Below are 26,105 nucleotides of genomic sequence, written 5' to 3' on the forward strand. Positions count from 1 at the left end.
ATCCATATGGATTGAAAAAAATAAGGGATTGATCACACTGATCGAGGTATCCTACAGACCATCTAATAGTGGAAAGGAGGTGGAGGAAGAAATATGTGAGCAAATATGTCAAATGAGCAAAGGACATAGAACAATAATCATGGAGATTTTAACTACCCCCAAATAAACCGGCAAAAAGAGGTAGGGAAAGGGGAATGGAGTTTTTACAATGTGTACAGGACTCCTTTCTTACTCAGTATGTAAAAATCCCATCAAGAGAGGAATCACTGCTGGATCCAGTAATGGAAATGAACCAGAACAGATCAGAGAAGTAAGCATTGGGAACAGCTAGGCAATAGCGATCACAACATAATAAGGTTTAAAATAAAGATTGAGAAGGACTTCCATTACACAAAGATCACAGTAATAGGTTGTAAAAAGCTGATTTTAAGGGGATGTGAATGGAACTAGGGAAAATAAACGAGAAAAATGTACTGTCAGACAAAGAGAGAGAACAGCAATGGGAAACATTTAAACGGGTGATCAATAGAGTCCAGGAGAAATATATCCCACTAAAAGCAGGAACAAACTCGCCAGTAATGATACACCATGGATGGATAAAGAGATAAGGGTAAAATTGAAACTAAAGAAAAAGGCACACACTGAGTACATGGACAGTAAAGGAGAGGAGGACAAAAGGGAACACAGAGGTTAGGAAGAAGTTTAAAAAGAATAATTAGGAAGGCAAAGAGAAACTAGAAAATTAAATAATCAAGGAATATAAAAAGAAATAGTGAAGTATTCTACAGACACACAAATAACAAAAGAAAAATCAGGATAGGGATAGGGATAGGGAAAAGGATAGGGATAGGGGAAGAGATAGGGATAGGGAAAGGGATAGGGATAGGGATAGGGAAAGGGATAGGGAAAGGGATAGGGAAAGGGAAAGGGCTAGGGATAGGGATAGGGATAGGGATAGGGAAAGGGATAGAGAAAGGGATAGGGAAAGGGATAGGGAAAGGGATAGGGATAGGGATAGGGAAAGGGATAGGGATAGGGATAGGGAAATGGAAAGGGCTAGGGATAGGGATAGGGAAAGGGAAAGGGATAGAGAAAGGGATAGGGAAAGGGATAGGGAAAGGGATAGGGATAGGGATAGGGAAAGGGAAAGGGATAGGGATAGGGAAAGGGATAAGGAAAGGGAAATGGATAGGGATAGGGAAAGGGAAAGGGCTAGGGATAGGAAAAGGAATAGGGATAGGAAAAGGAATAGGGATAGGGAAAGGGATAGGGATAGGGAAAGGGATAGGGATAGGGAAAGGGATAGGGAAAGGGATAAGGAGAGGGAAAGGGAAAGGGAAAGGAATAGAGAAAGGGATAGGGAAAGGGATAGGGAAAGGGATAGGGAAAGGGAAAGGGATAGGGAAAGGGATAGGGAAAGGGAAAGGGATAGGGAAAGGGATAAGGAAAGGGATACGGAAAGGGAAAGGGATAGGGAAATGGATAGGGAAATGGATAGGGATAGGGAAAGGGCTAGGGATAGGAAAAGGAATAGGGATAGGGAAAGGGATAGGGATAGGGAAAGGGATAGGGAAAGGGATAGGGAAAGGGATAGGGAAAGGGATAGGGATAGGGAAAGGGATAGGGAAAGGGAAAGGGATAGGGAAAGGGATAGGGATAGGGATAGGGAAAGGGATAGGGATAGGGAAAGGGAAAGGGATAGGGAAAGGGATAGGGATAGGGATAGGGATAGGGAAAGGGAAAGGGATAGGGATAGGGAAAGGGAAAGGGATAAGGAAAGGGAAATGGATAGGGATAGGGAAAGGGAAAGGGCTAGGGATAGGAAAAGGAATAGGGATAGGGATAGGGAAAGGGATAGGGATAGGGAAAGGGATAGGGGAAGGGATAGGGATAGGGATAAGGAGAGGGAAAGGGAAAGGGAAAGGGATAGAGAAAGGGAAAGGGATAGGGAAAGGGATAGGGAAAGGGATAGGGAAAGGGATATGGATAGGGATAGGGATAGGGAAAGGGATAGGGATAGGGAAAGGGATAGGGAAAGGGATAGGGAAAGGGAAAGGGATAGGGATAGGGAAAGGGATAAGGAAAGGGATAGGGATAGGGAAAGGGATAGGGATAGGGAAAGGGATAGGGAATTGGATAGGGAAAGGGATAGGGATAGGGAAAGGGCTAGGGATTGGAAAAGGAATAGGGATAGGGAAAGGGATAGGGATAGGGAAAGGGATAGGGATAGGGAAAGGGATAGGGAATTGGAAAAGGAATAGGGATAGGGAAAGGGATAGGGATAGGGAAAGGGATAGGGATGGGAAAGGGATAGGGAATTGGATAGGGAAAGGGATAGGGATAGGGAAAGGGATAGGGATAGGGAAAGGGATAGGGATAGGGAAAGGGATAGGGAATTGGATAGGGAAAGGGATAGGGATAGGGCCACTAAGGGATAGGGTTAGGGATAGGGAAAGGGATAGGGAAAGGGATAGGGATAGGGAAAGGGAAAGGGAAAGGGATAGGGAAAGGGAAAGGGATAGGGATAGGGAAAGGGAAAGGGAAAGGGATAAGGAAAGGGAAATGGATAGGGATAGGGAAAGGGAAAGGGCTAGGGATAGGAAAAGGAATAGGGATAGGGAAAGGGATAGGGATAGGGATAGGGATAGGGAAAGGGATAGGGATAAGGAGAGGGAAAGGGAAAGGGATAGAGAAAGGGATAGGGAAAGGGATAGGGAAAGGGATAGGGAAAGGGAAAGGGATAGGGATAGGGACAGGGAAAGGGATAGGGAAAGGGATAAGGAAAGGGATACGGAAAGGGAAAGGGATAGGGAAATGGATAGGGAATTGGATAGGGATAGGGAAAGGGCTAGGGATAGGAAAAGGAATAGGGATAGGGAAAGGGATAGGGATAGGGAAAGGGATAGGGAAAGGGATAGGGAAAGGGAAAGGGATAGGGAATTGGATAGGGAAAGGGATAGGGATAGGGCCACTAAGGGATAGGGATAGGGATAGGGAAAGGGATAGGGAAAGGGATAGGGATAGGGAAAGGGATAGTGATAGGGATAGGGATAGGGATAGGGAAAGGGAAAGGGAAAGGGATAGGGATAGGGATAGGGAAAGGGATAGGGAATGGGATAAGGATAGGGATAGGGATAGGGAAAGGGAAAGGGATAGGGATAGGGATAGGGATAGGGATAGGGAAAGGGATAGGGATAGGGATAGGGATAGGGAAAGGGCCACTAAGGGAAACACACAATAAACTCACAGGTAATGACAGCGAAATGGCAGAAAACATTGAATAGTTCCTTTGCCTCAGTATTTACCAGGGAGACTAACATGGTGGGCAGGAGATTAGAAGAAGAAGAGATCAAAAACGATATAAAGACATTTAAGATAGAAAGGGGGGAGATAATTGATAAACTAATCAAACTTAGAGAGGATAAAACCCCTGGTCCAGATGGATTGTATCCGCGCATTTTAAAGAAGTTAGGGAGGAGATAGCAGAGGCACTATTACATATCTATAAAAATTCATTAGAAAAGGGAATAGTGCCAGAGGATTGGCGGACAGTTAATGTGACTCCGATATTTAAAAAGGGAGATAGAACCAGTCCAGGGAACTCTAGACCAATTAGCTTAACGTCGGTAGGAAAGATAATGGAATCTTTACTCACAGATGTAATAGAAAAACATCTGGAAACTGAAAATATAATAAATAGTCAGCACAGATTTCAGAAGGGAAGGTCATGCTTGATCAAACTTATTGAATTCTTTGAAGTAACAGAAAGTGTAGATAAGGGTAATGCAGGAGATGTAATATATTTAGATTTCCAAAAGGCCTTTGATAAGGTGCCGCATTGCAGGCTCTTGACTACAGTCAGAGCATGTGAGTCAGGAGACAATTAGCAGAATGGATAGCAAGCTGGATACAGAACAGAAAACAGGGAGTAGGGATTAAAGGAAGTTACTCAGACTGGCGGACGGTGGGGTGTGGTGTTCCACAGGGATCGGTGCTGGGACCACTGTTGTTCACCATTTACACAAACAATTTGGACTCAGGAATCAGAAGTACAATTTCAAAATTTGCGGATGACACGAAATTTTTAATACTGAGGAGGACTGTGACAAAATACAGGAAGACTCTAATAAACGTCCAGAATGGGCGTGTCATTAGCAAATGAATTTCAATATAGATAAGTGTGAGGTGGTACATTTTGGTAAGAAGAATAAGGAGGCCACATACTGCTCGGATAATAAGAGTCTAAATAGGGTAGAGGATCAGAGGGATCTGGGGGGACAGATACACAAATCACTAAAAGTAGCAACGCAAGTTAATAAGGTCATAAAAAACCAAACCAAGCACTGGGGTTCATTTCTAGAGGGATAGAATTGAAAAGCAGAGAAGTTATGTTAAACTTGTATAGAACCTTGGTTAGACCACACTTGGAGTATTGTGAACAGTTCTGGTCTCCATATTATAAAAAGGATATAGAGGCACTGGAGAAGGTGCAAAAAAGATTGACTCGGATTGATACCAGAACTGAGAGGTTATACCTATCAGGAAAGATTGAACAGGCTGGGGCTCTTTTCTCTCGAAAAGAGAAGGCTGAGGGGTGACCTGATAGAGGTCTTTAATATAATGAAAGGGTTTGATAGGGTAGACGTAGAGAAGATGTTTCTACTTGTGGGTGAGACCAGAACTCGGGGTCATTAATATAAGATAGTCATTAATAAATCCAATAAGGAATTCAGGAGAAACTTCTTTACCCAGAGAGTGGTGAGAATGTGGAACTCGCTACCACAAGGAGTAGTTGAGGTGAATAGAGGAGAGGCATTTAAGGGGAAGCTGGATAAACACATGAGGGAGAAAGGAATAGAGGGGTATGCTGATAGGGTGAGATGAAGAAGGGAGGGAGGAGGCTCGTGTGGAGCATGAAGACCAGCATGGACCAGTTGGGCCGAATGGCCTGTTTCTGTGCTGTAAATTCTATGTAATTCTTGTGTCCGGCCGACAGGGTATGTCCTGGAACGGAAGAAGAGGCAGAGTTATCGGTGGATGAGGCTGAACTTCGACCTGTGGAAGGACACCACGTACCAGGCGAAGCGAATGATTGAAGGTGTTCTCTACGAGATGCGGCTCTACGCCGTCAACTCGATCGGCATGTCACGGCACAGCTCCGCCTCCAAACCCTTCGTACCAATCGGTGTGTGGCTACCAGAGGAGGTGGGGGGGGGTCCGAGACCCCTAGAGAGGGGGTGGGAGCTGGAGGGAGGGCTGAGACCCCTAGAGAGGGGGTGGGAGCTGGAGGGAGGGCTGAGATCCCTCGAGAGGGGGTGGGAGCTGGAGGGAGGGCTGAGATCCCTAGAGAGGGGGTGGGAGCTGGAGGGAGGGCTGAGACCCCGAGAGAGGGGGGTGGGAGCTGGAGGGAGGGCTGAGACCCCGAGAGAGGGGGTGGGAGCTGGAGGGAGGGCTGAGACCACTAGAGAAGGGGTGGGAGCAGAGTGAGATGGGGGGGGGGGTCCGAGACCCCTAGAGAGGGGGGTGGGAGCTGGAGGGAGGCCTGAGACCCCAAGAGAGGGGTTGGGAGCTGGAGGGAGGGCTGAGACCTCGAGAGAGGGGGTGGGAGCTGGAGGGAGGGCTGAGACCTCCAGAGAGGGGGTGGGAGCAGAGTGAGGTGGGGTGGGGGGTGCCTAGACCCCTCCAGAGAGGAGATGGGAGCCGAGGGGGACCCTAGACACTCCAGAGAGAGGGTGGGACAGGGGGTGAGACCCCAGAAAGTGGGGGGAATGGGGTGGTGTCTCTCAGTCCCTCTCCCTCAGGGAGATATCTGTACACTGACTGGTGTCTCTCAGTCCCTCTCTCTCAGGGAGATATCTGTACACTGACTGGTGTTTCTCAGTCCCTCTCTCAGGGAGATATCTGTACACTGACTGGTGTCTCTCAGTCCCTCTCTCTCAGGGAGATATCTGTACACTGACTGGTGTCTCTCAGTCCCTCTCTCTCAGGGAGATATCTGTACACTGACTGGTGTCTCTCAGTCCCTCTCTCTCAGGGAGATATCTGTACACTGACTGGTGTCTCTCAGTCCCTCTCTCTCAGGGAGATATCTGTACACTGACTGGTGTCTCTCAGTCCCCTCTCTCTCAGGGTGATATCTGTGCACTGACTGGTGTCTCTCAGTCCCTCTCTCTCAGGGAGATATCTGTACACTGACTGGTGTCTCTCAGTCCCTCTCTCTCAGGGAGATATCTGTACACTGACTGGTGTCTCTCAGTCCCTCTCTCTCAGGGAGATATCTGTCCACTGACTGGTGTCTCTCAGTCCCTCTCTCTCAGGGAGATATCTGTACACTGACTGGTGTCTCTCAGTCCCTCTCTCTCAGGGAGATATCTGTACACTGACTGGTGTCTCTCAGTCCCTCTCTCTCAGGGAGATATCTGTACACTGACTGGTGTCTCTCAGTCCTCTCTCTCAGGGTGATATCTGTACACTGACTGGTATCTCTCAGTCTCCTCTCTCTCAGGGAGATATCTGTACACTGACTGGTGTCTCTCAGTCCTCTCTCTCAGGGAGATATCTGTACACTGACTGGTGTCTCTCAGTCCCTCTCTCAGGGAGATATCTGTACACTGACTGGTGTCTCTCAGTCCCTCTCCCTCAGGGAGATATCTGTACACTGACTGGTGTCTCTCAGTCCCTCTCTCTCAGGGAGATATCTGTACACTGACTGGTGTCTCTCAGTCCCTCTCTCTCAGGGAGATATCTGTACACTGACTGGTGTCTCTCAGTCCCTCTCTCTCAGTGAGATATCTGTACACTGACTGGTGTCTCTCAGTCCCTCTCTCTCAGGGAGATATCTGTACACTGACTGGTGTCTCTCAGTCCCTCTCTCTCAGTGAGATATCTGTACACTGACTGGTGTCTCTCAGTCCCTCTCCCTCAGGGAGATATCTGTACACTGACTGGTGTCTCTCAGTCCCTCTCTCTCAGTGAGATATCTGTACACTGACTGGTGTCTCTCAGTCCCTCTCTCAGGGTGATATCTGTACACTGACTGGTGTCTCTCAGTCCCTCTCTCTCAGGGAGATATCGGTACACTGACTGGTGTCTCTCAGTCCCTCTCTCTCAGGGAGATATCTGTACACTGACTGGTGTCTCTCAGTCCCCTCTCTCTCAGGGAGATATCTGTACACTGACTGGTGTCTCTCAGTCCCTCTCTCTCAGGGAGATATCTGTACACTGACTGGTGTCTCTCAGTCCCTCTCTCTCAGGGAGATATCTGTACACTGACTGGTGTCTCTCAGTCCCCTCTCTCTCAGGGAGATATCTGTGCACTGACTGGTGTCTCTCAGTCCCCTCTCTCTCAGGGAGATATCTGTACACTGACTGGTGTCTCTCAGTCCCTCTCTCTCAGGGTGATATCTGTACACTGACTGGTATCTCTCAGTCTCCTCTCTCTCAGGGAGATATCTGTACACTGACTGGTGTCTCTCAGTCCCCTCCCTCTCAGGGAGATATCTGTACACTGACTGGTGTCTCTCAGTCCCCTCTCTCTCAGGGAGATATCTGTACACTGACTGGTGTCTCTCAGTCCCTCTCTCTCAGGGAGATATCTGTACACTGACTGGTGTCTCTCAGTCCCTCTCTCTCAGGGAGATATCTGTACACTGACTGGTGTCTCTCAGTGCCTCTCTCTCAGGGAGATATCTGTACACTGACTGGTGTCTCTCAGTCCCTCTCTCTCAGGGAGATATCTGTACACTGACTGGTGTCTCTCAGTCCCTCTCTCTCAGGGAGATATCTGTACACTGACTGGTGTCTCTCAGTCCCTCTCTCTCAGGGAGATATCTGTACACTGACTGGTGTCTCTCAGTCCCCCTCTCTCAGGGAGATATCTGTACACTGACTGGTGTCTCTCAGTCCCCTCTCTCAGGGAGATATCTGTACACTGACTGGTGTCTCTCAGTCCCTCTCTCTCAGGGAGATATCTGTACACTGACTGGTGTCTCTCAGTCCCCTCTCTCTCAGGGAGATATCTGTACACTGACTGGTGTCTCTCAGTCCCTCTCTCTCAGGGAGATATCTGTACACTGACTGGTGTCTCTCAGTCCCTCTCTCTCAGGGAGATATCTGTACACTGACTGGTGTCTCTCAGTCCCCTCTCTCTCAGGGAGATATCTGTACACTGACTGGTGCCTCTCAGTCCCTCACTCTGGGGGAGATATCTGTACACTGACTGGTGTCTCTCAGTCCCTCTCTCTCAGGGAGATATCTGTACACTGACTGGTGTCTCTCAGTCCCTCTCTCTCAGGGAGATATCTGTACACTGACTGGTGTCTCTCAGTCCCCTCTCTCTCAGGGAGATATCTGTACACTGACTGGTGCCTCTCAGTCCCTCACTCTGGGGAGATATCTGTACACTGACTGGTGTCTCTCAGTTCCCTCTCTCTCAGGGAGATATCTGTACACTGACTGGTGTCTCTCAGTTCCCTCTCTCTCAGGGAGATATCTGTACACTGACTGGTGTCTCTCAGTCCCCTCTCTCTCAGGGAGATATCTGTACACTGACTGGTGTCTCTCAGTCCCCTCTCTCTCAGGGAGATATCTGTACACTGACTGGTGTCTCTCAGTCCCTCTCTCTCAGGGAGATATCTGTACACTGACTGGTGTCTCTCAGTCCCCTCTCTCTCAGGGAGATATCTGTACACTGACTGGTGTCTCTCAGTCCCTCTCTCTCAGGGAGATATCTGTACACTGACTGGTGTCCCTCAGTCCCTCTCTCTCAGGGAGATATCTGTACACTGACTGGTGTCTCTCAGTCCCTCTCTCTCAGGGTGATATCTGTACACTGACTGGTGTCCCTCAGTCCCTCTCTCTCAGGGAGATATCTGTACACTGACTGGTGTCCCTCAGTCCCTCTCTCTCAGGGAGATATCTGTACACTGACTGGTGTCTCTCAGTCCCTCTCTCTCAGGGTGATATCTGTAGACTGACTGGTGTCTCTCAGTCCTCTCTCTCTCAGGGAGATATCTGTACACTGACTGGTGTCTCTCAGTCCCTCTCTCTCAGGGTGATATCTGTACACTGACTGGTGTCTCTCAGTCCCTCTCTCTCAGGGAGATATCTGTACACTGACTGGTGTCTCTCAGTCCCTCTCTCTCAGGGAGATATCTGTACACTGACTGGTGTCTCTCAGTCCCCTCTCTCAGGGAGATATCTGTACACTGACTGGTGTCCCTCAGTCCCTCTCTCTCAGGGAGATATCTGTACACTGACTGGTGTCTCTCAGTCCCCTCTCTCTCAGGGAGATATCTGTACACTGACTGGTGTCTCTCAGTCCCCTCTCTCTCAGGGAGATATCTGTACACTGACTGGTGTCTCTCAGTCCCTCTCTCTCAGGGAGATATCTGTACACTGACTGGTGTCTCTCAGTCCCTCTCTCTCAGGGAGATATCTGTACACTGACTGGTGTCTCTCAGTCCCTCTCTCTCAGGGAGATATCTGTACACTGACTGGTGTCTCTCAGTCCCCTCTCTCTCAGGGAGATATCTGTACACTGACTGGTGTCTCTCAGTCCCTCTCTCTCAGGGAGATATCTGTACACTGACTGGTGTCTCTCAGTCCCCTCTCTCTCAGGGAGATATCTGTACACTGACTGGTGTCTCTCAGTCCCTCTCTCTCAGGGAGATATCTGTACACTGACTGGTGTCTCTCAGTCCTCTCTCTCTCAGGGAGATATCTGTAGACTGACTGGTGTCTCTCAGTCCCTCTCTCAGGGAGATATCAGTCCACTGACTGGTGTCTCTCAGTCCCTCTCTCAGGGAGATATCTGGACACTGACTGGTGTCTCTCAGTCCCTCTCTCTCAGGGAGATATCTGTACACTGACTGGTGTCTCTCAGTGCCCGGTTTCCTGAGGGAATAGCCAGGATTCCCTGTCGGATGAGCTGACTGACGGCCGACTCAACCCTTGTATGGTTCTGATGGTCTCCTTCTCCTAGCTCCCACTAGTAAACCCACTCACCTGACGGTGGACGATGTGAGTGACACAACCATTAGCCTGAAGTGGAGAACCCCAGAGAAGGTGGGAGCTGCCGGCATCGATGGATACCTGGTGGAATACTGCAAGGAGGGATGTGAGTATCTGCACACTCACCCTACCCGCTGTGTACACACTCACACACTGCTCACTATCAGACGGGGAGGTATTGTGCGGGTCTGTGTACACTCACTGCTCACTATCAGACGGGGAGGTATCGTGCGGGTCTGTGTACACTCACTGCTCACTATCAGACGGGGAGGTATTGTGCGGGTCTGTGTACACTCACTGCTTACTATCAGACGGGGAGGTATCGTGCGGGTCTGTGTACACTCACTGCTCACTATCAGACGGGGAGGTATTGTGCGGGTCTGTGTACACTCACTGCTCACTATCAGACGGGGAGGTATCGTGCGGGTCTGTGTGCACACACTGCTCACTATCAGACGGGGAGCTATTGTGCGGGTCTGTGTACACTCACTGCTCACTATCAGACGGGGAGCTATTGTGCGGGTCTGTGTACACTCACTGCTCACTATCAGACGGTGGGGTATCGTGCAGGTCTGTGTACACTCACTGCTCACTATCAGACGGGGAGGTATTGTGCGGGTCTGTGTACACTCACTGCTCACTATCAGACGGGGAGGTATTGTGCGGGTCTGTGTACACTCACTGCTTACTATCAGACGGGGAGGTATCGTGCGGGTCTGTGTACACTCACTGCTCACTATCAGACGGGGAGGTATTGTGCGGGTCTGTGTACACTCACTGCTCACTATCAGACGGGGAGGTATCGTGCGGGTCTGTGTGCACACACTGCTCACTATCAGACGGGGAGCTATTGTGCGGGTCTGTGTACACTCACTGCTCACTATCAGACGGGGAGCTATTGTGCGGGTCTGTGTACACTCACTGCTCACTATCAGACGGGGAGGTATTGTGCGGGTCTGTGTACACTCACTGCTCACTCTCAGACGGGGAGCTATTGTGCGGGTCTGTGTACACTCACTGCTCACTATCAGACGGTGGGGTATCGTGCAGGTCTGTGTACACTCACAGCTCACTATCAGACGGGGAGGTATTGTGCGGGTCTGTGTACACTCACTGCTCACTATCAGACGGGGAGGTATTGTGCGGGTCTGTGTACACTCACTGCTCACTATCAGACGGGGAGGTATTGTACGGGTCTGTGTACACTCACTGCTCACTATCAGACGGGGAGGTATTGTGCGGGTCTGTGTACACTCACTGCTCACTCTCAGACGGGAGCTATTGTGCGGGTCTGTGTACACTCACTGCTCACTATCAGACGGGGAGGTATTGTGCAGGTCTGTGTACACTGACTGCTCACTATCAGACGGGGTGTTAATGTTGGATTGTTTTACTCTGTATTGATTGCCAGCTTTGACTGGGCCTGCAGTGGGTACAGGACAGTGTACTCAGACAGTGACGGCCTCCCTGTCAATGTTCAGATGCAGTGTGATTGACAGTGACTGTCGATAGTGACACACGTCAGACAAGTCCCCAGCTATTCACACAGGTGTAAATAATCACACCCTGCAGTTTGTGTTAATTTTACACATCTATTTGTAATCATTGATGCAATGATGCGACATAAACAAACAGCAGCAATACACACCATCACGCTCCAGGGGTTCGTTTACAGCCGCTGTCATTCTCACTAAACATCTTTTTCTCTCTCTCTCTCTGGATGACTTTCCCTGTGAGCTGTTCTCTCTGTCTCTTTCTGTGCCTCATTCTCCATTTCTCACTCTCGATGTTTATGCCTCCCCACGTCTCCATCTTTCTAACTCTCCCCACTGTCTCCATCTTTCTAACTCTCCCCACGTCTCCATCTTTCTAACTCTCCCCACTGTCTCCATCTTTCTAACTCTCCCCACTGTCTCCATCTTTCTAACTCTCCCCACTGTCTCCATCTTTCTAACTCTCCCCACTGTCTCCATCTTTCTAACTCTCCCCACTGTCTCCATCTTTCTAACTCTCCCCACTGTCTCCATCTTTCTAACTCTCCCCACTGTCTCCATCTTTCTAACTCTCCCCACTGTCTCCATCTTTCTAACTCTCCCCACGTCTCCATCTTTCTAACTCTCCCCACTGTCTCCATCTTTCTAACTCTCCCCACTGTCTCCATCTTTCTAACTCTCCCCACGTCTCCATCTTTCTAACTCTCCCCACTGTCTCCATCTTTCTAACTCTCCCCACTGTCTCCATCTTTCTAACTCTCCCCACTGTCTCCATCTTTCTAACTCTCCCCACTGTCTCCATCTTTCTAACTCTCCCCACTGTCTCCATCTTTCTAACTCTCCCCACTGTCTCCATCTTTCTAACTCTCCCCACTGTCTCCATCTTTCTAACTCTCCCCACTGTCTCCATCTTTCTAACTCTCCCCACTGTCTCCATCTTTCTAACTCTCCCCACTGTCTCCATCTTTCTAACTCTCCCACGTCTCCATCTTTCTAACTCTCCCCACTGTCTCCATCTTTCTAACTCTCCCCACTGTCTCCATCTTTCTAACTCTCCCCACGTCTCCATCTTTCTAACTCTCCCCACTGTCTCCATCTTTCTAACTCTCCCCACGTCTCCATCTTTCTAACTCTCCCCACTGTCTCCATCTTTCTAACTCTCCCCACTGTCTCCATCTTTCTAACTCTCCCCACTGTCTCCATCTTTCTAACTCTCCCCACTGTCTCCATCTATTCTAACTCTCCCCACTGTCACATCTTTCTAACTCTCCCCACGTCTCCATCTTTCTAACTCTCCCCACTGTCTCCATCTTTCTAACTCTCCCCACGTCTCCATCTTTCTAACTCTCCCCACGTCTCCATCTTTCTAACTCTCCCCACTGTCTCCATCTTTCTAACTCTCCCCACTGTCTCCATCTTTCTAACTCTCCCCACGTCTCCATCTTTCTAACTCTCCCCACTGTCTCCATCTTTCTAACTCTCCCCACGTCTCCATCTTTCTAACCCTCCCCACGTCTCCATCTTTCTAACTCTCCCCACGTCTCCATCTTTCTAACTCTCCCCACTGTCTCCATCTTTCTAACTCTCCCCACGTCTCCATCTTTCTAACTCTCCCCACTGTCTCCATCTTTCTAACTCTCCCCACTGTCTCTATCTCACTCCCTCTCCATATGTTTCCATTTCTCAAACTTTCTCCCCTCTCCCTCTGTCTCATCCTTCACTCTATGTCTCCGTCTCTCTCACCTCCCTCTCCTGTGTGTGTGTGTGTGTGTGTCTCTCTCTCCCCTCTATGTCTCTCCATGTCCCACTCCCCCTCTCTGTGTATCCTTCCGTCTCCCCCTCTCTATCTCCCCCTCTCCCCCTCTCTGTGTATCCTTCCGTCTCCCCCTCTCTCTATCTCCCCCCTCTCTCCCTATCTGTCTCCCTCCCTCTCTCCCCCTCTCTGTGTATCCTTCTGTCTCCCCCTCTCTCTATCTCCCCCCTCTCTCCCTATCTGTCTCCCTCCCTCTCTCCCCCTCTCTGTGTATCCTTCTGTCTCCCCCTCTCTCTGTCTCCCCCCTCTCTCCCTATCTGTCTCCCCCTCTCTCTCCCCCCTCTCCCCCTCTCTCTCCCCCCTCTCCCCCTTTCTGTGTATCCTTCTGTCTTCCCCTCTCTCTGTCTCCCCCTCTCTCTCCCCCCTCTCCCCCTCTCTCTCCCCCCTCTCCCCCTTTCTGTGTATCCTTCTGTCTTCCCCTCTCTCTGTCTCCCCCCTCTCTCTCCCCCCTCTCCCCCTCTCTCTCCCCCCTCTCCCCCTTTCTGTGTATCCTTCTGTCTTCCCTCTCTCTGTCTCCCCCTCTCTCTCCCCCCTCTCCCCCTCTCTCTCCCTTTCTGTGTATCCTTCTGTCTTCCCCTCTCTCTGTCTCCCCCCTCTCTCCCCCCTCTCTCTCCCCCCTCTCCCCCTTTCTGTGTATCCTTCTGTCTTCCCCTCTCTCTGTCTCCCCCTCTCTCTCCCCCCTCTCCCCCTCTCTCTCCCCCCTCTCCCCCTTTCTGTGTATCCTTCTGTCTTCCCCTCTCTCTATCTCCCCCTCTCTCTCCCCCCTCTCCCCCTCTCTCTCCCCCCTCTCCCCCTTTCTGTGTATCCTTCTGTCTTCCCCTCTCTCTGTCTCCCCCCTCTCTCCCTATCTGTCTCCCCCTCTCTCTCCCCCCTCTCCCCCTCTCTCTCCCCCCTCTCCCCCTTTCTGTGTATCCTTCTGTCTTCCCCTCTCTCTGTCTCCCCCCTCTCTCCCCCTCTCTCTCCCCCCTCTCCCCCTTTCTGTGTATCCTTCTGTCTTCCCCTCTCTCTGTCTCCCCCTCTCTCTGTCTCCCCCCTCTCTCCCTATCTCTCTCCCCTCTCTCTCCCCCTCTCCCCCTTTCTGTGTATCCTTCTGTCTTCCCCTCTCTCTGTCTCCCCCTCTCTCTCACCTCCCCCTTCCCCCTTCCATCCTTCTTTCTCTCTCTCTCCCCCCTTCCGTCTCTCTCTCTCTCATTCTCTCTCTCCCCTCGAACTCTTCTCTCTTTCCCTCCCTCTCTCTTTCCCTCCCCTCTCTCTTTCCCTCCCTCTCACTCCCCCTCTCTGTCACTCCCCCTCTGTTCTCTCTCCTCCCCCATCCCCACCCTCCCACTCATTCTCTCCTCTCTTTCCGCCCTCCCTCTCCCTCTCCCCTCTCTCACTCCCCCTCTCTCTCTCCCCGCTCCTTCTCTTCCTCTCCCTCCTCTTCCCTCTCCCCCCCTCTCCCTCACTCTCACTCTTCCCCTCACCCCACCTCTCACTCTCTCTCCCACTCTTCCCCTCACCCTCACACTCACACACTCACCCACACACACACACACCACCCACACCTCACTCTCCCTCTATCACACTTCACCCCTCCACCACCCCACCCACACTCCCCACCCCACCCCACCCCCCTCCCCTCACCCACACCCTCTCTCTCTCACACCCTCACCTCCCCACAAACACACCCTTCTCCCCTCCACCCTCCCACACACTCACCCTTCCCCCACCCCTCCCCTCTCCCCTCCTCTCCTCTCTCTCCCTCAACACCTCACTCCCTCCTCCCACCCACACTCCCACAATCTCACCCTCTCACCCTCCTCCCCACCCTCTCTCACACTCCCCCTCACCTCTCCTCCCCCTCCCCTCTCCCCTCCTCTCTCCTCTCTCTCCCCACACTCTCCCACAATCTCACCTCTCACCCACCCACCCTCTCTCACACTCTCCCCCTCCTCCCTCTCTCTCTCCCTCACTCTCCTCTCTCTCTCTCTCCACCCTCTCTCCCTCTCTCTCCCACTCTTCCCCTCTCCCCTCCTCTCTCTCACTCTTCCCCTCTCCCCTCCACTCTCACTCTCTCTCTCCCACCCTCTCTCCCTCTATCTCACTCTTCTCTCCCTCTCCTCTCACTCTTCCCCTCTCCCCTCCTCCCACCCTCACACTCTTCCCCTCTCCCCTCCTCCCTCTCTCTCTTCCCCCTCACTCCCTCCCTCCCTCTCACTCTTCCCCTCCTCCCTCTCTCCCTCCCTCTCACTCTTCCCCTCCTCCCTCTCTCCCTCCCTCTCACTCTTCCCCTCCTCCCTCTCTCTCACTCTTCCCCTCTCCCCTCCTCCCTCTCTCTCACTCTTCTCTCCCTCCCTCCCCCTCTCTCACTCTTCCCCTCTCCCCTCCTCCCTCTCTCTCACTCTTCCCCTCTCACTCCCTCCCTCCCTCTCACTCTTCCCCTCCTCCCTCTCTCCCTCCCTCTCACTCTTCCCCTCCTCCCTCTCTCTCACTCTTCCCCTCTCCCTCCTCCCTCTCTCTCACTCTTCTCTCCCTCCTCCCCCTCTCTCACTCTTCCCCTCTCCCCTCCTCCCTCTCTCTCACTCTTCCCCTCTCACTCCTCCCTCCCTCTCACTCTTCCCCTCTCCCTCCCTCCCTCTCACCTCTTCCCTCCTCCCTCTCTCCCTCCTCTCACTCTTCCCCTCCTCCCTCTCTCTCACTCTTCCCCTCTCCCCTCCTCCCTCTCTCTCACTCTTCTCTCCCTCCCTCCCCCTCTCTCACTCTTCCCCTCTCCCCTCCTCTCTCTCTCTCTCCCTCTCTCCCTCTCTCCCTCTCTCTCTCTCTCTCTCTCTCTCTCTCTCACTCTCTCACTCTCTCACTCTTCCCCTCTCCCCTCCTCTCTCTCTCTCCCCTCACTCTCCTCTCTCTCTCCCACCCTCTCTCCCTCTCTCTCTCTCTCCCACCCTCTCTCCCTCTATCTCACTCTTCTCTCCCCTCCTCCCTCCCTCTCTCTCACTCTTCCCCTCTCCCCTCCTCCCTCTCTCTCACTCTTCTCTCCCCTCCTCCCTCTCTCTCACTCTTCTCTCCCCTCCTCCCTCTCTCTCACTCTTCTCTCCCTCCCTCCCCCTCTCTCACTCTTCCCCTCTCCCCTCCTCTCTCTCTCTCTCCCTCACTCTCCTCTCTCTCCCTCATTCTCCCACCCTCTCTCCCTCTCTCTCTCTCTCTCTCTCTCCCCCTCTCCCCCTCTCTATCCCCTCCCCTCTCCCCTCTCCCGTCCCTCTCTCTCTCTCACTCTCCCCGTCTCCCAGCGGACGTGTGGCTCTCTGCTCAGGAGGATTTGACTGATCGTACCTCCATCGTAATTCGGGACCTCCCGACGGGTGAGAAACTCCATTTCCCGAGTGAGAGCCATGAACAAGGCAGGAGCAAGTGGAGCAGTCACACTGGCCCAGCCCGTCACTATCCGAGAGATTGTCCGTGAGTATCAGGGCCCAGAGGCAGGCCTGTCACTCTTAGACTCCTCTCCAAACCCCAGTTTACAGTTCAACAGAAACACAGATACCCAGACCGAGCGATAGTCCCACAGTCCCCAGTACAAGAAACACAGCCAATGAATAAACACATACAGCCGTCGACAGACGGTCTGCATCTGTGCACTCCTGCTCTCCTCTCACTCTGTGCGACTACTCTCTCTCACTCACTCTGTCCTACACTCTCTCTCACTCTTTGCTACTCTCTCTCTCTCACTCTTTGCTACTCTCTCTCACTCACACTGTGCTACTCTCTCACTCTGTGCTACTCTTTCTCACTCACTCTGTCCTACTCTCTCTCACTCTTTGCTACTCTCTCTCTCTCTCTCTCACTCTTTGCTACTCTCTCACTCTGTGCTACTCTCTCTCACTCACTCTGTACTACTCTCTCTCACTCACTCTGTACTACTCTCTCTCACTCACTCTGTACTACTCTCTCTCACTCACTCTGTACTACTCTCTCTCACTCACTCTGTACTACTCTCTCTCACTCACTCTGTACTACTCTCTCTCACTCACTCTGTACTACTCTCTCTCACTCTCACTCACTCTGTACTACTCTCTCTCACTCTCACTCACTCTGTACTACTCTCTCACTCACTCTGTACTACTCTCTCTCACTCTCACTCACTCTGTACTACTCTCTCTCACTCACTCTGTACTACGCTCTCTCACTCACTCTGTACTACTCTCTCTCACTCTGTGCTACTCTTTCTCACTCACTCTGTACTACTCTCTCACTCACTCTGTACTACTCTCTCACTCACTCTGTACTACTCTCTCACTCACTCTGTACTACTCTCTCTCACTCACTCTGTACTACTCTCACTCACTCTGTGCTACTCTTTCTCACTCACTCTGTACTACTCTCTCACTCACTCTGTACTACTCTCTCACTCACTCTGTACTACTCTCTCACTCACTCTGTACTACTCTCTCACTCACTCTGCACTACTCTCTCACTCACTCTGCACTACTCTCTCACTCACTCTGTACTACTCTCTCACTCACTCTGTACTACTCTCTCACTCACTCTGTACTACTCTCTCACTCACTCTGCACTACTCTCTCACTCACTCTGTACTACTCTCTCACTCACTCTGTACTACTCTCTCACTCACTCTGTACGACTCTCTCTCACTCACTCTGTACTACTCTCTCTCACTCACTCTGTACTACTCTCTCTCACTCACTCTGTACTACTCTCTCACTCACTCTGTACTACTCTCTCACTCACTCTGTACTACTCTCTCACTCACTCTGTACTACTCTCTCACTCACTCTACTACTCTCTCTCACTCACTCTGTACTACTCTCTCTCACTCACTCTGTACTACTCTCTCTCACTCACTCTGTACTACTCTCTCTCACTCACTCTGTACTACTCTCTCTCACTCACTCTGTACTACTCTCTCACTCACTCTGTACTACTCTCTCTCACTCACTCTGTACTACTCTCTCTCACTCACTCTGTACTACTCTCTCTCACTCACTCTGTACTACTCTCTCTCCACTCACTCTGTACTACTCTCTCTCACTCACTCTGTACTACTCTCTCTCACTCACTCTGTACTACTCTCTCTCACTCACTCTGTACAACTCTCTCTCACTCACTCTGTACTACTCTCTCTCACTCACTCTGTACTACTCTCTCTCACTCACTCTGTACTACTCTCTCTCACTCACTCTGTACTACTCTCTCTCACTCACTCTGTACTACTCTCTCTCACTCACTCTGTACTACTCTCTCTCACTCACTCTGTACTACTCTCTCTCACTCACTCTGTACTACTCTCTCTCACTCACTCTGTACTACTCTCTCTCACTCACTCTGTACTACTCTCTCTCACTCACTCTGTACTACTCTCTCTCACTCACTCTGTACTACTCTCTCTCACTCACTCTGTACTACTCTCTCACTCACTCTGTACTACTCTCTCTCACTCACTCTGTACTACTCTCACTCACTCACTCTGTACTACTCTCACTCACTCTGTGCTACTCTCTCTCACTCACTCTGTACTATTCTCTCACTCACTCTGTGCTACTCTTTCTCACTCACTCTGTGCTACTCTCTCTCACTCACTCTGTACTACTCTCTCACTCACTCTGTACTACTCTCTCTCACTCACTCTGTACTACTCTCACTCACTCTGTGCTACTCTCTCTCACTCACTCTGTACTACTCTCTCTCTCACTCTGTACTACTCTCTCTCACTCACTCTGTACTACTCTCTCTCACTCACTCTGTACTACTCTCACTCACTCACTCTGTACTACTCTCTCTCACTCACTCTGTACTTATCTCACTCACTCTGTACTACTCTCTCTCACTCACTCTGTGCTACTCTCTCTCACTCACTCTGTACTACTCTCTCTCACTCACTCTGTACTACTCTCACTCACTCTGTGCTACTCTCACTCACTCACTCTGTACTACTCTCTCTCTTTCACTCAGTACTACTCTCTCACTCACTCTGTGCTACTCTCTCACTCACTCTGTGCTACTCTCTCACTCACTCTGTGCTACTCTCTCACTCACTCACTCAGTACTACTCTCTCACTCTGTACTACTTTCTCACTCACTCTGTGCTACTCTCTCACTCTGTACTACTCTCTCACTCACTCTGTGCTACTCTCTCTCATTCACTCTGTCTCTGTGCTGCTCTCTTTGTCACTCTTTCCCTCGCTCTCTGCTACACTCTGTCACTCTGATATTTTTACAACTAATATATATAAGGGTTCAAAGATAACGAGAGAAACTCACCATGTTTATTAATTTGTTTCTGGGTGTTGTTCCCATAGTGTCCTGGAGATTAACCTTCAATTCCTGGAGACTGCAGGATAATCCTGGAGGGTGGGCAATGCTAGTGAGGCCTACCGCTCAGGCTTAGGGGTTTGGATTTGGGGTTCTCGTCTGTTTGGATTTGGGGTTCTCGTCTGTTTGGATATGGGGTTCTCGTCTGTTTGGATATGGGGTTCTCGTCTGTTTGGATATGGGGTTCTCGTCTGTTTGGATTTGGGGTTCTCGTCTGTTTGGATTTGGGGTTCTCGTCTGTTTTGGCCGAAATGTTTCGAGCCATGAATATATCAAAATGGCCTCCTCCCCTCGGGCATGGACTAAAACACAATCTCTTCAACCTTTCCAGAGCGGCCCCGCATCAACCTCCCACGCAGCCTGCGGCAGACGTTGGTGAAGACGGTGGGCGAGACGGTCAACATTCGGATCCCGTTCCAGGTGAGGAGGCCTCGACTGTCGAAATCTACTGCCAGCAAACGACAATGACCACACATAGTCCCATTCCCCCGCCCTGTGTCCTCTCTCTGTCTCTGAAAGAGCTCTCTTTCAGAGAGGGGGACCGGGAAAGGGATTGGGAATGGCCGGTCCCAGGACGGTCGAACTGCAGCAGGAGCTGGCACTGAGCTCTGCTACAGCTCTGAAAGTGGCAGGTGGGTGACTGGGGTGGGGTGGGGTGGGGGGAGAGGGGAGGGGGAGTTGCGTCCGGGACGTGTTAGGTGGCACGGCCCTGGTAAGTGAGTTGGCACTGTGCCCAGCGTGGGTTTGTATTCCTGGCCGGGACCCTGCATAAAGACAGCTCTCCGGGGCGGGGGTGGGTGGGCTGGTTAAAGGGAGCAGGCAGAAGGGGCTGATGTGGCCTGCGATCAGTCAATGAGCACAGACGGCCAGCTGCTGAGGGCCTGGAATGTCACACACTCCCAACAAACACCAGGGGATATATTCAACCCAGGACTGAGTGATCCTCACTTCAACACAGAGCAACACCAGTCCTGATTCCTCAATGGGGGGGACCTGGGAACAGGGGGGACAGGGGCTCACATCAACCTTTCACTCCCGCAGTCCACAGCCTTCAGTGAGGCTTCATTGCACTGTCGGAGGGTCAGTACTGAGGGAGCGCTGCCCTGTCGGAGGGTCAGTACTGAGGGAGCGCTGCCCTGTCGGAGGGTCAGTACTGGGGGAGCGCTGCGGTGTCGGAGGGTCAGTACTGAGGGAGAGCTGCACTGTCGGAGGGTCAGTACCGAGGGAGCACTGCACTGTCGGAGGGTCAGTACTGAGGGAGCGCTGCACTGTCGGAGGGTCAGTACTGAGGGAGCGCTGCATTGTCGGAGGGTCAGTACCGAGGGAGCGCTGCACTGTCGGAGGGTCAGTACTGAGGGAGCGCTGCACTGTCGGAGGGTCAGTACTGAGGGAGCGCTGCACTGTCGGAGGGTCAGTACCGAGGGAGCGCTGCACTGTCGGAGGGTCAGTACTGAGGGAGCGCTGCACTGTCGGAGGGTCAGTACTGAGGGAGCGCTGCACTGTCGGAGGGTCAGTACCGAGGGAGCGCTGCACTGTCGGAGGGTCAGTACTGAGGGAGCGCTGCACTGTCGGAGGGTCAGTACCGAGGGAGCGCTGCACTGTCGGAGGGTCAGTACTGAGGGAGAGCTGCACTGTCGGAGGGTCAGTACCGAGGGAGTGCTGCACTGTCGGAGGGTCAGTACCGAGGGAGCGCTGCACTGTCGGAGGGTCAGTACCGAGGGAGCGCTGCACTGTCGGAGGGTCAGTACTGAGGGAGCGCTGCACTGTCGGAGGGTCAGCACTGAGGGAGCGCTGCATTGTCGGAGGGCCAGTACTGAGGGAGCGCTGCACTGTCGGAGGGTCAGTACTGAGGGAGCGCTGCATTGTCGGAGGGTCAGCACTGAGGGAGCGCTGCACTGTCGGAGGGCCAGTACTGAGGGAGCGCTGCACTTCCGGAGGGCCAGTACTGAGGGAGCGCTGCACTGTCGGAGGGTCAGTACTGAGGGAGCGCTGCACTGTCGGAGTGGCTGCATGTTGGATGAGACATGAAACCTCGTTCCCCCCTGCCCTCTCAGGGTGTAAAAGATCCCATGACACTATTTTGAAGATGAGGAGGGGAGTTCTCCCCAGTGTCCCGGCCAATATTTATCCCTCAATTATGATCACCAAACGAGATGATCTGGTCATTATCTTCTTGCTGTTTGTGGGATCTTGCTGTGTGTAAATTGTGTGCCACGTTCCCTACATTACCCCTCTGCCCCTCTCCCTTCGTGGAGTGAGAGCCTGACTTCCCCATCGTCACTGCCTGCCTCCCGTGTGATCGTTGGGAACTCTCGGCTCCCGCTGCTGACACTCGCCGACAGTAACATGTCCCCTCTTCCACCGTGCAGGGCAAGCCCAGGCCAAAGGTCACATGGCTAAAGGACGATCAGCCCCTGGAGGTGAAGACCATCAATATCCGCAACAGTGACACAGACACCATCTTCTTCATCCGCCAGGCCGAGCGTCCCCACTCAGGGACTTATCAAATCGAGGTGGATATTGAGAATACCCAGGACACAGCCACAATCCACATCCAGATCGTAGGTAAGAGATGGTCAGAACTACCTGCACCCAGCACTGCATCTCCCTCGACTCTGTCCCATCAAACACTCCCAGGGCAGGTACAGCACGGGTTAGATACAGAGTAAAGCTCCCTCTACACTGTCCCATCAAACACTCCCAGGGCAGGTACAGCACGGGTTAGATACAGAGTAAAGCTCCCTCCACACTGTCCCATCAAACACACCCAGGGCAGGTACAGCACGGGTTAGATACAGAGTAAAGCTCCCTCTACACTGTCCCATCAAACACTCCCAGGGCAGGTACAGCACGGGTTAGATACAGAGTAAAGCTCCCTCTACACTGTCCCATCAAACACTCCCAGGGCAGGTACAGCACGGGTTAGATACAGAGTAAAGCTCCCTCGACTCTGTCCCATCAAACACTCCCGGGGCAGGTACAGCACGGGTTAGATACAGAGTAAAGCTCCCTCTACACTGTCCCATCAAACACTCCCGGGGCAGGTACAGCACGGGTTAGATACAGAGTAAAGCTCCCTCTACACTGTCCCATCAAACACTCCCGGGGCAGGTACAGCACGGGTTAGATACAGAGTAAAGCTCCCTCTATACTGTCCCATCAAACACTCCCAGGGCAGGTACAGCACGGGTTAGATACAGAGTAAAGCTCCCTCGACTCTGTCCCATCAAACACTCCCGGGGCAGGTACAGCACGGGTTAGATACAGAGTAAAGCTCCCTCAACTCTGTCCCATCAAACACTCCCAGGGCAGGTACAGCACGGGTTAGATACAGAGTAAAGCTCCCTCTACACTGTCCCATCAAACACTCCCGGGGCAGGTACAGCACGGGTTAGATACAGAGTAAAGCTCCCTCCACACTGTCCCATCAAACACTCCCAGGGCAGGTACAGCACGGGTTAGATACAGAGTAAAGCTCCCTCCACACTGTCCCATCAAACACTCCCAGGGCAGGTACAGCACGGGTTAGATACAGAGTAAAGCTCCCTCTACACTGTCCCATCAAACACTCCCAGGGCAGGTACAGCACGGGTTAGATACAGAGTAAAGCTCCCTCTACACTGCCCCATCAAACACTCCCAGGGCAGGTACAGCACGGGTTAGATACAGAGTAAAGCTCCCTCTACACTGTCCCATCAAACACTTCCAGGGCAGGTACAGCACGGGTTAGATACAGAGTAAAGCTCCCTCTACACTGTCCCATCAAACACTCCCAGGACAGGTACAGCACGGGTTAGATACAGAGTAAAGCTCCCTCTACACTGTCCCATCAAACACTCCCGGGGCAGGTACAGCACGGGTTAGATACAGAGTAAAGCTCCCTCTACACTGTCCCATCAAACACTCCCGGGGCAGGTACAGCACGGGTTAGATACAGAGTAAAGCTCCCTCCACACTGTCCCATCAAACACTCCCAGGGCAGGGACAGCACGGGTTAGATACAGAGTAAAGCTCCCTCTACACTGTCCCATCAAACACTCCCGGGGGCAGGTACAGCACGGGTTAGATACAGAGTAAAGCTCCCTCTACACTGTCCCATCAAACACTCCCAGGGCAGGTACAGCATGGGTTAGATACAGAGTAAAGCTCCCTCTACACTGTCCCATCAAACACTCCCAGGGCAGGTACAGCACGGGTCAGATACAGAGTAAAGCTCCCTCTACACTGTCCCATCAAACACTCCCAGGGCAGGTACAGCACGGGTTAGATACAGAGTAAAGCCCCCTCTACACTGTCCCATCAAACACTCCCAGGGCAGGTACAGCACGGGTCAGATACAGAGTAAAGCTCCCTCTACACTGTCCCATCAAACACTCCCAGGGCAGGTACAGCACGGGTTAGATACAGAGTAAAGCTCCCTCTACACTGTCCCATCAAACACTCCCAGGGCAGGTACAGCACGGGTTAGATACAGAGTAAAGCCCCCTCTACACTGTCCCATCAAACACTCCCGGGGCAGGTACAGCACGGGTCAGATACAGAATAAAGCTCCCTCTACACTGTCCCATCAAACACTCCCAGGGCAGGTACAGCACGGGTTAGATACAGAGTAAAGCTCCCTCTACACTGTCCCATCAAACACTCCCAGGGCAGGTACAGCACGGGTTAGATACAGAGTAAAGCTCCCTCTACACTGTCCCATCAAACACTCCCAGGGCAGGTACAGCATGGGTTAGATACAGAGTAAAGCTCCCTCTACACTGTCCCATCAAACACTCCCAGGGCAGGTACAGCACGGGTTAGATACAGAGTAAAGCTCCCTCCACACTGTCCCATCAAACACTCCCAGGGCAGGTACAGCACGGGTTAGATACAGAGTAAAGCTCCCTCTACACTGTCCCATCAAACACTCCCAGGGCAGGTACAGCACGGGTTAGATACAGAGTAAAGCTCCCTCTACACTGCCCCATCAAACACTCCCAGGGCAGGTACAGCACGGGTTAGATACAGAGTAAAGCTCCCTCTACACTGTCCCATCAAACACTTCCAGGGCAGGTACAGCACGGGTTAGATACAGAGTAAAGCTCCCTCTACACTGTCCCATCAAACACTCCCAGGACAGGTACAGCACGGGTTAGATACAGAGTAAAGCTCCCTCTACACTGTCCCATCAAACACTCCCGGGGCAGGTACAGCACGGGTTAGATACAGAGTAAAGCTCCCTCTACACTGTCCCATCAAACACTCCCGGGGCAGGTACAGCACGGGTTAGATACAGAGTAAAGCTCCCTCCACACTGTCCCATCAAACACTCCCAGGGCAGGGACAGCACGGGTTAGATACAGAGTAAAGCTCCCTCTACACTGTCCCATCAAACACTCCCGGGGGCAGGTACAGCACGGGTTAGATACAGAGTAAAGCTCCCTCTACACTGTCCCATCAAACACTCCCAGGGCAGGTACAGCATGGGTTAGATACAGAGTAAAGCTCCCTCTACACTGTCCCATCAAACACTCCCAGGGCAGGTACAGCACGGGTCAGATACAGAGTAAAGCTCCCTCTACACTGTCCCATCAAACACTCCCAGGGCAGGTACAGCACGGGTTAGATACAGAGTAAAGCCCCCTCTACACTGTCCCATCAAACACTCCCAGGGCAGGTACAGCACGGGTCAGATACAGAGTAAAGCTCCCTCTACACTGTCCCATCAAACACTCCCAGGGCAGGTACAGCACGGGTTAGATACAGAGTAAAGCTCCCTCTACACTGTCCCATCAAACACTCCCAGGGCAGGTACAGCACGGGTTAGATACAGAGTAAAGCCCCCTCTACACTGTCCCATCAAACACTCCCGGGGCAGGTACAGCACGGGTCAGATACAGAATAAAGCTCCCTCTACACTGTCCCATCAAACACTCCCAGGGCAGGTACAGCACGGGTTAGATACAGAGTAAAGCTCCCTCTACACTGTCCCATCAAACACTCCCAGGGCAGGTACAGCACGGGTTAGATACAGAGTAAAGCTCCCTCTACACTGTCCCATCAAACACTCCCAGGGCAGGTACAGCATGGGTTAGATACAGAGTAAAGCTCCCTCTACACTGTCCCATCAAACACTCCCAGGGCAGGTACAGCACGGGTTAGATACAGAGTAAAGCTCCCTCTACACTGTCCCATCAAACACTCCCGGGGCAGGTACAGCACGGGTTAGATACAGAGTAAAGCTCCCTCTACACTGTCCCATCAAACACTCCCAGGGCAGGGACAGCACGGGTTAGATACAGAGTAAAGCTCCCTCTACACTGTCCCATCAAACACTCCCAGGGCAGGTACAGCATGGGTTAGATACAGAGTAAAGCTCCCTCTACACTGTCCCATCAAACACTCCCAGGGCAGGTACAGCACGGGTTAGATACAGAGTAAAGCTCCCTCTACACTGTCCCATCAAACACTCCCAGGGGCAGGTACAGCACGGGTTAGAT

General features: G+C 52.0%; 1 protein-coding gene across 1 annotated transcript in view; it reads left to right on the top strand.

The window, feature by feature from the left end:
- Nucleotides 1–4,996: 4,996 nt before the first annotated feature.
- The window catches only part of LOC137308678 (myosin-binding protein C, cardiac-type-like), a gene marked incomplete at its 5' end in the record, with an annotated part of 30,570 nt that continues 9,461 nt past the window's right edge, over nt 4,997–26,105 (top strand). Inside the window, 6 exon segments of the mRNA XM_067977257.1 lie at nt 4,997–5,185; nt 9,983–10,117; nt 16,584–16,672; nt 16,674–16,752; nt 19,955–20,043; nt 21,993–22,188. Coding sequence (XP_067833358.1) covers nt 4,997–5,185; nt 9,983–10,117; nt 16,584–16,672; nt 16,674–16,752; nt 19,955–20,043; nt 21,993–22,188 — 777 coding nt within the window.

Source organism: Heptranchias perlo, unplaced genomic scaffold, assembly GCF_035084215.1.
Source record: "Heptranchias perlo isolate sHepPer1 unplaced genomic scaffold, sHepPer1.hap1 HAP1_SCAFFOLD_1370, whole genome shotgun sequence".
Classification (NCBI taxonomy): Eukaryota; Metazoa; Chordata; class Chondrichthyes; order Hexanchiformes; family Hexanchidae; genus Heptranchias; species Heptranchias perlo.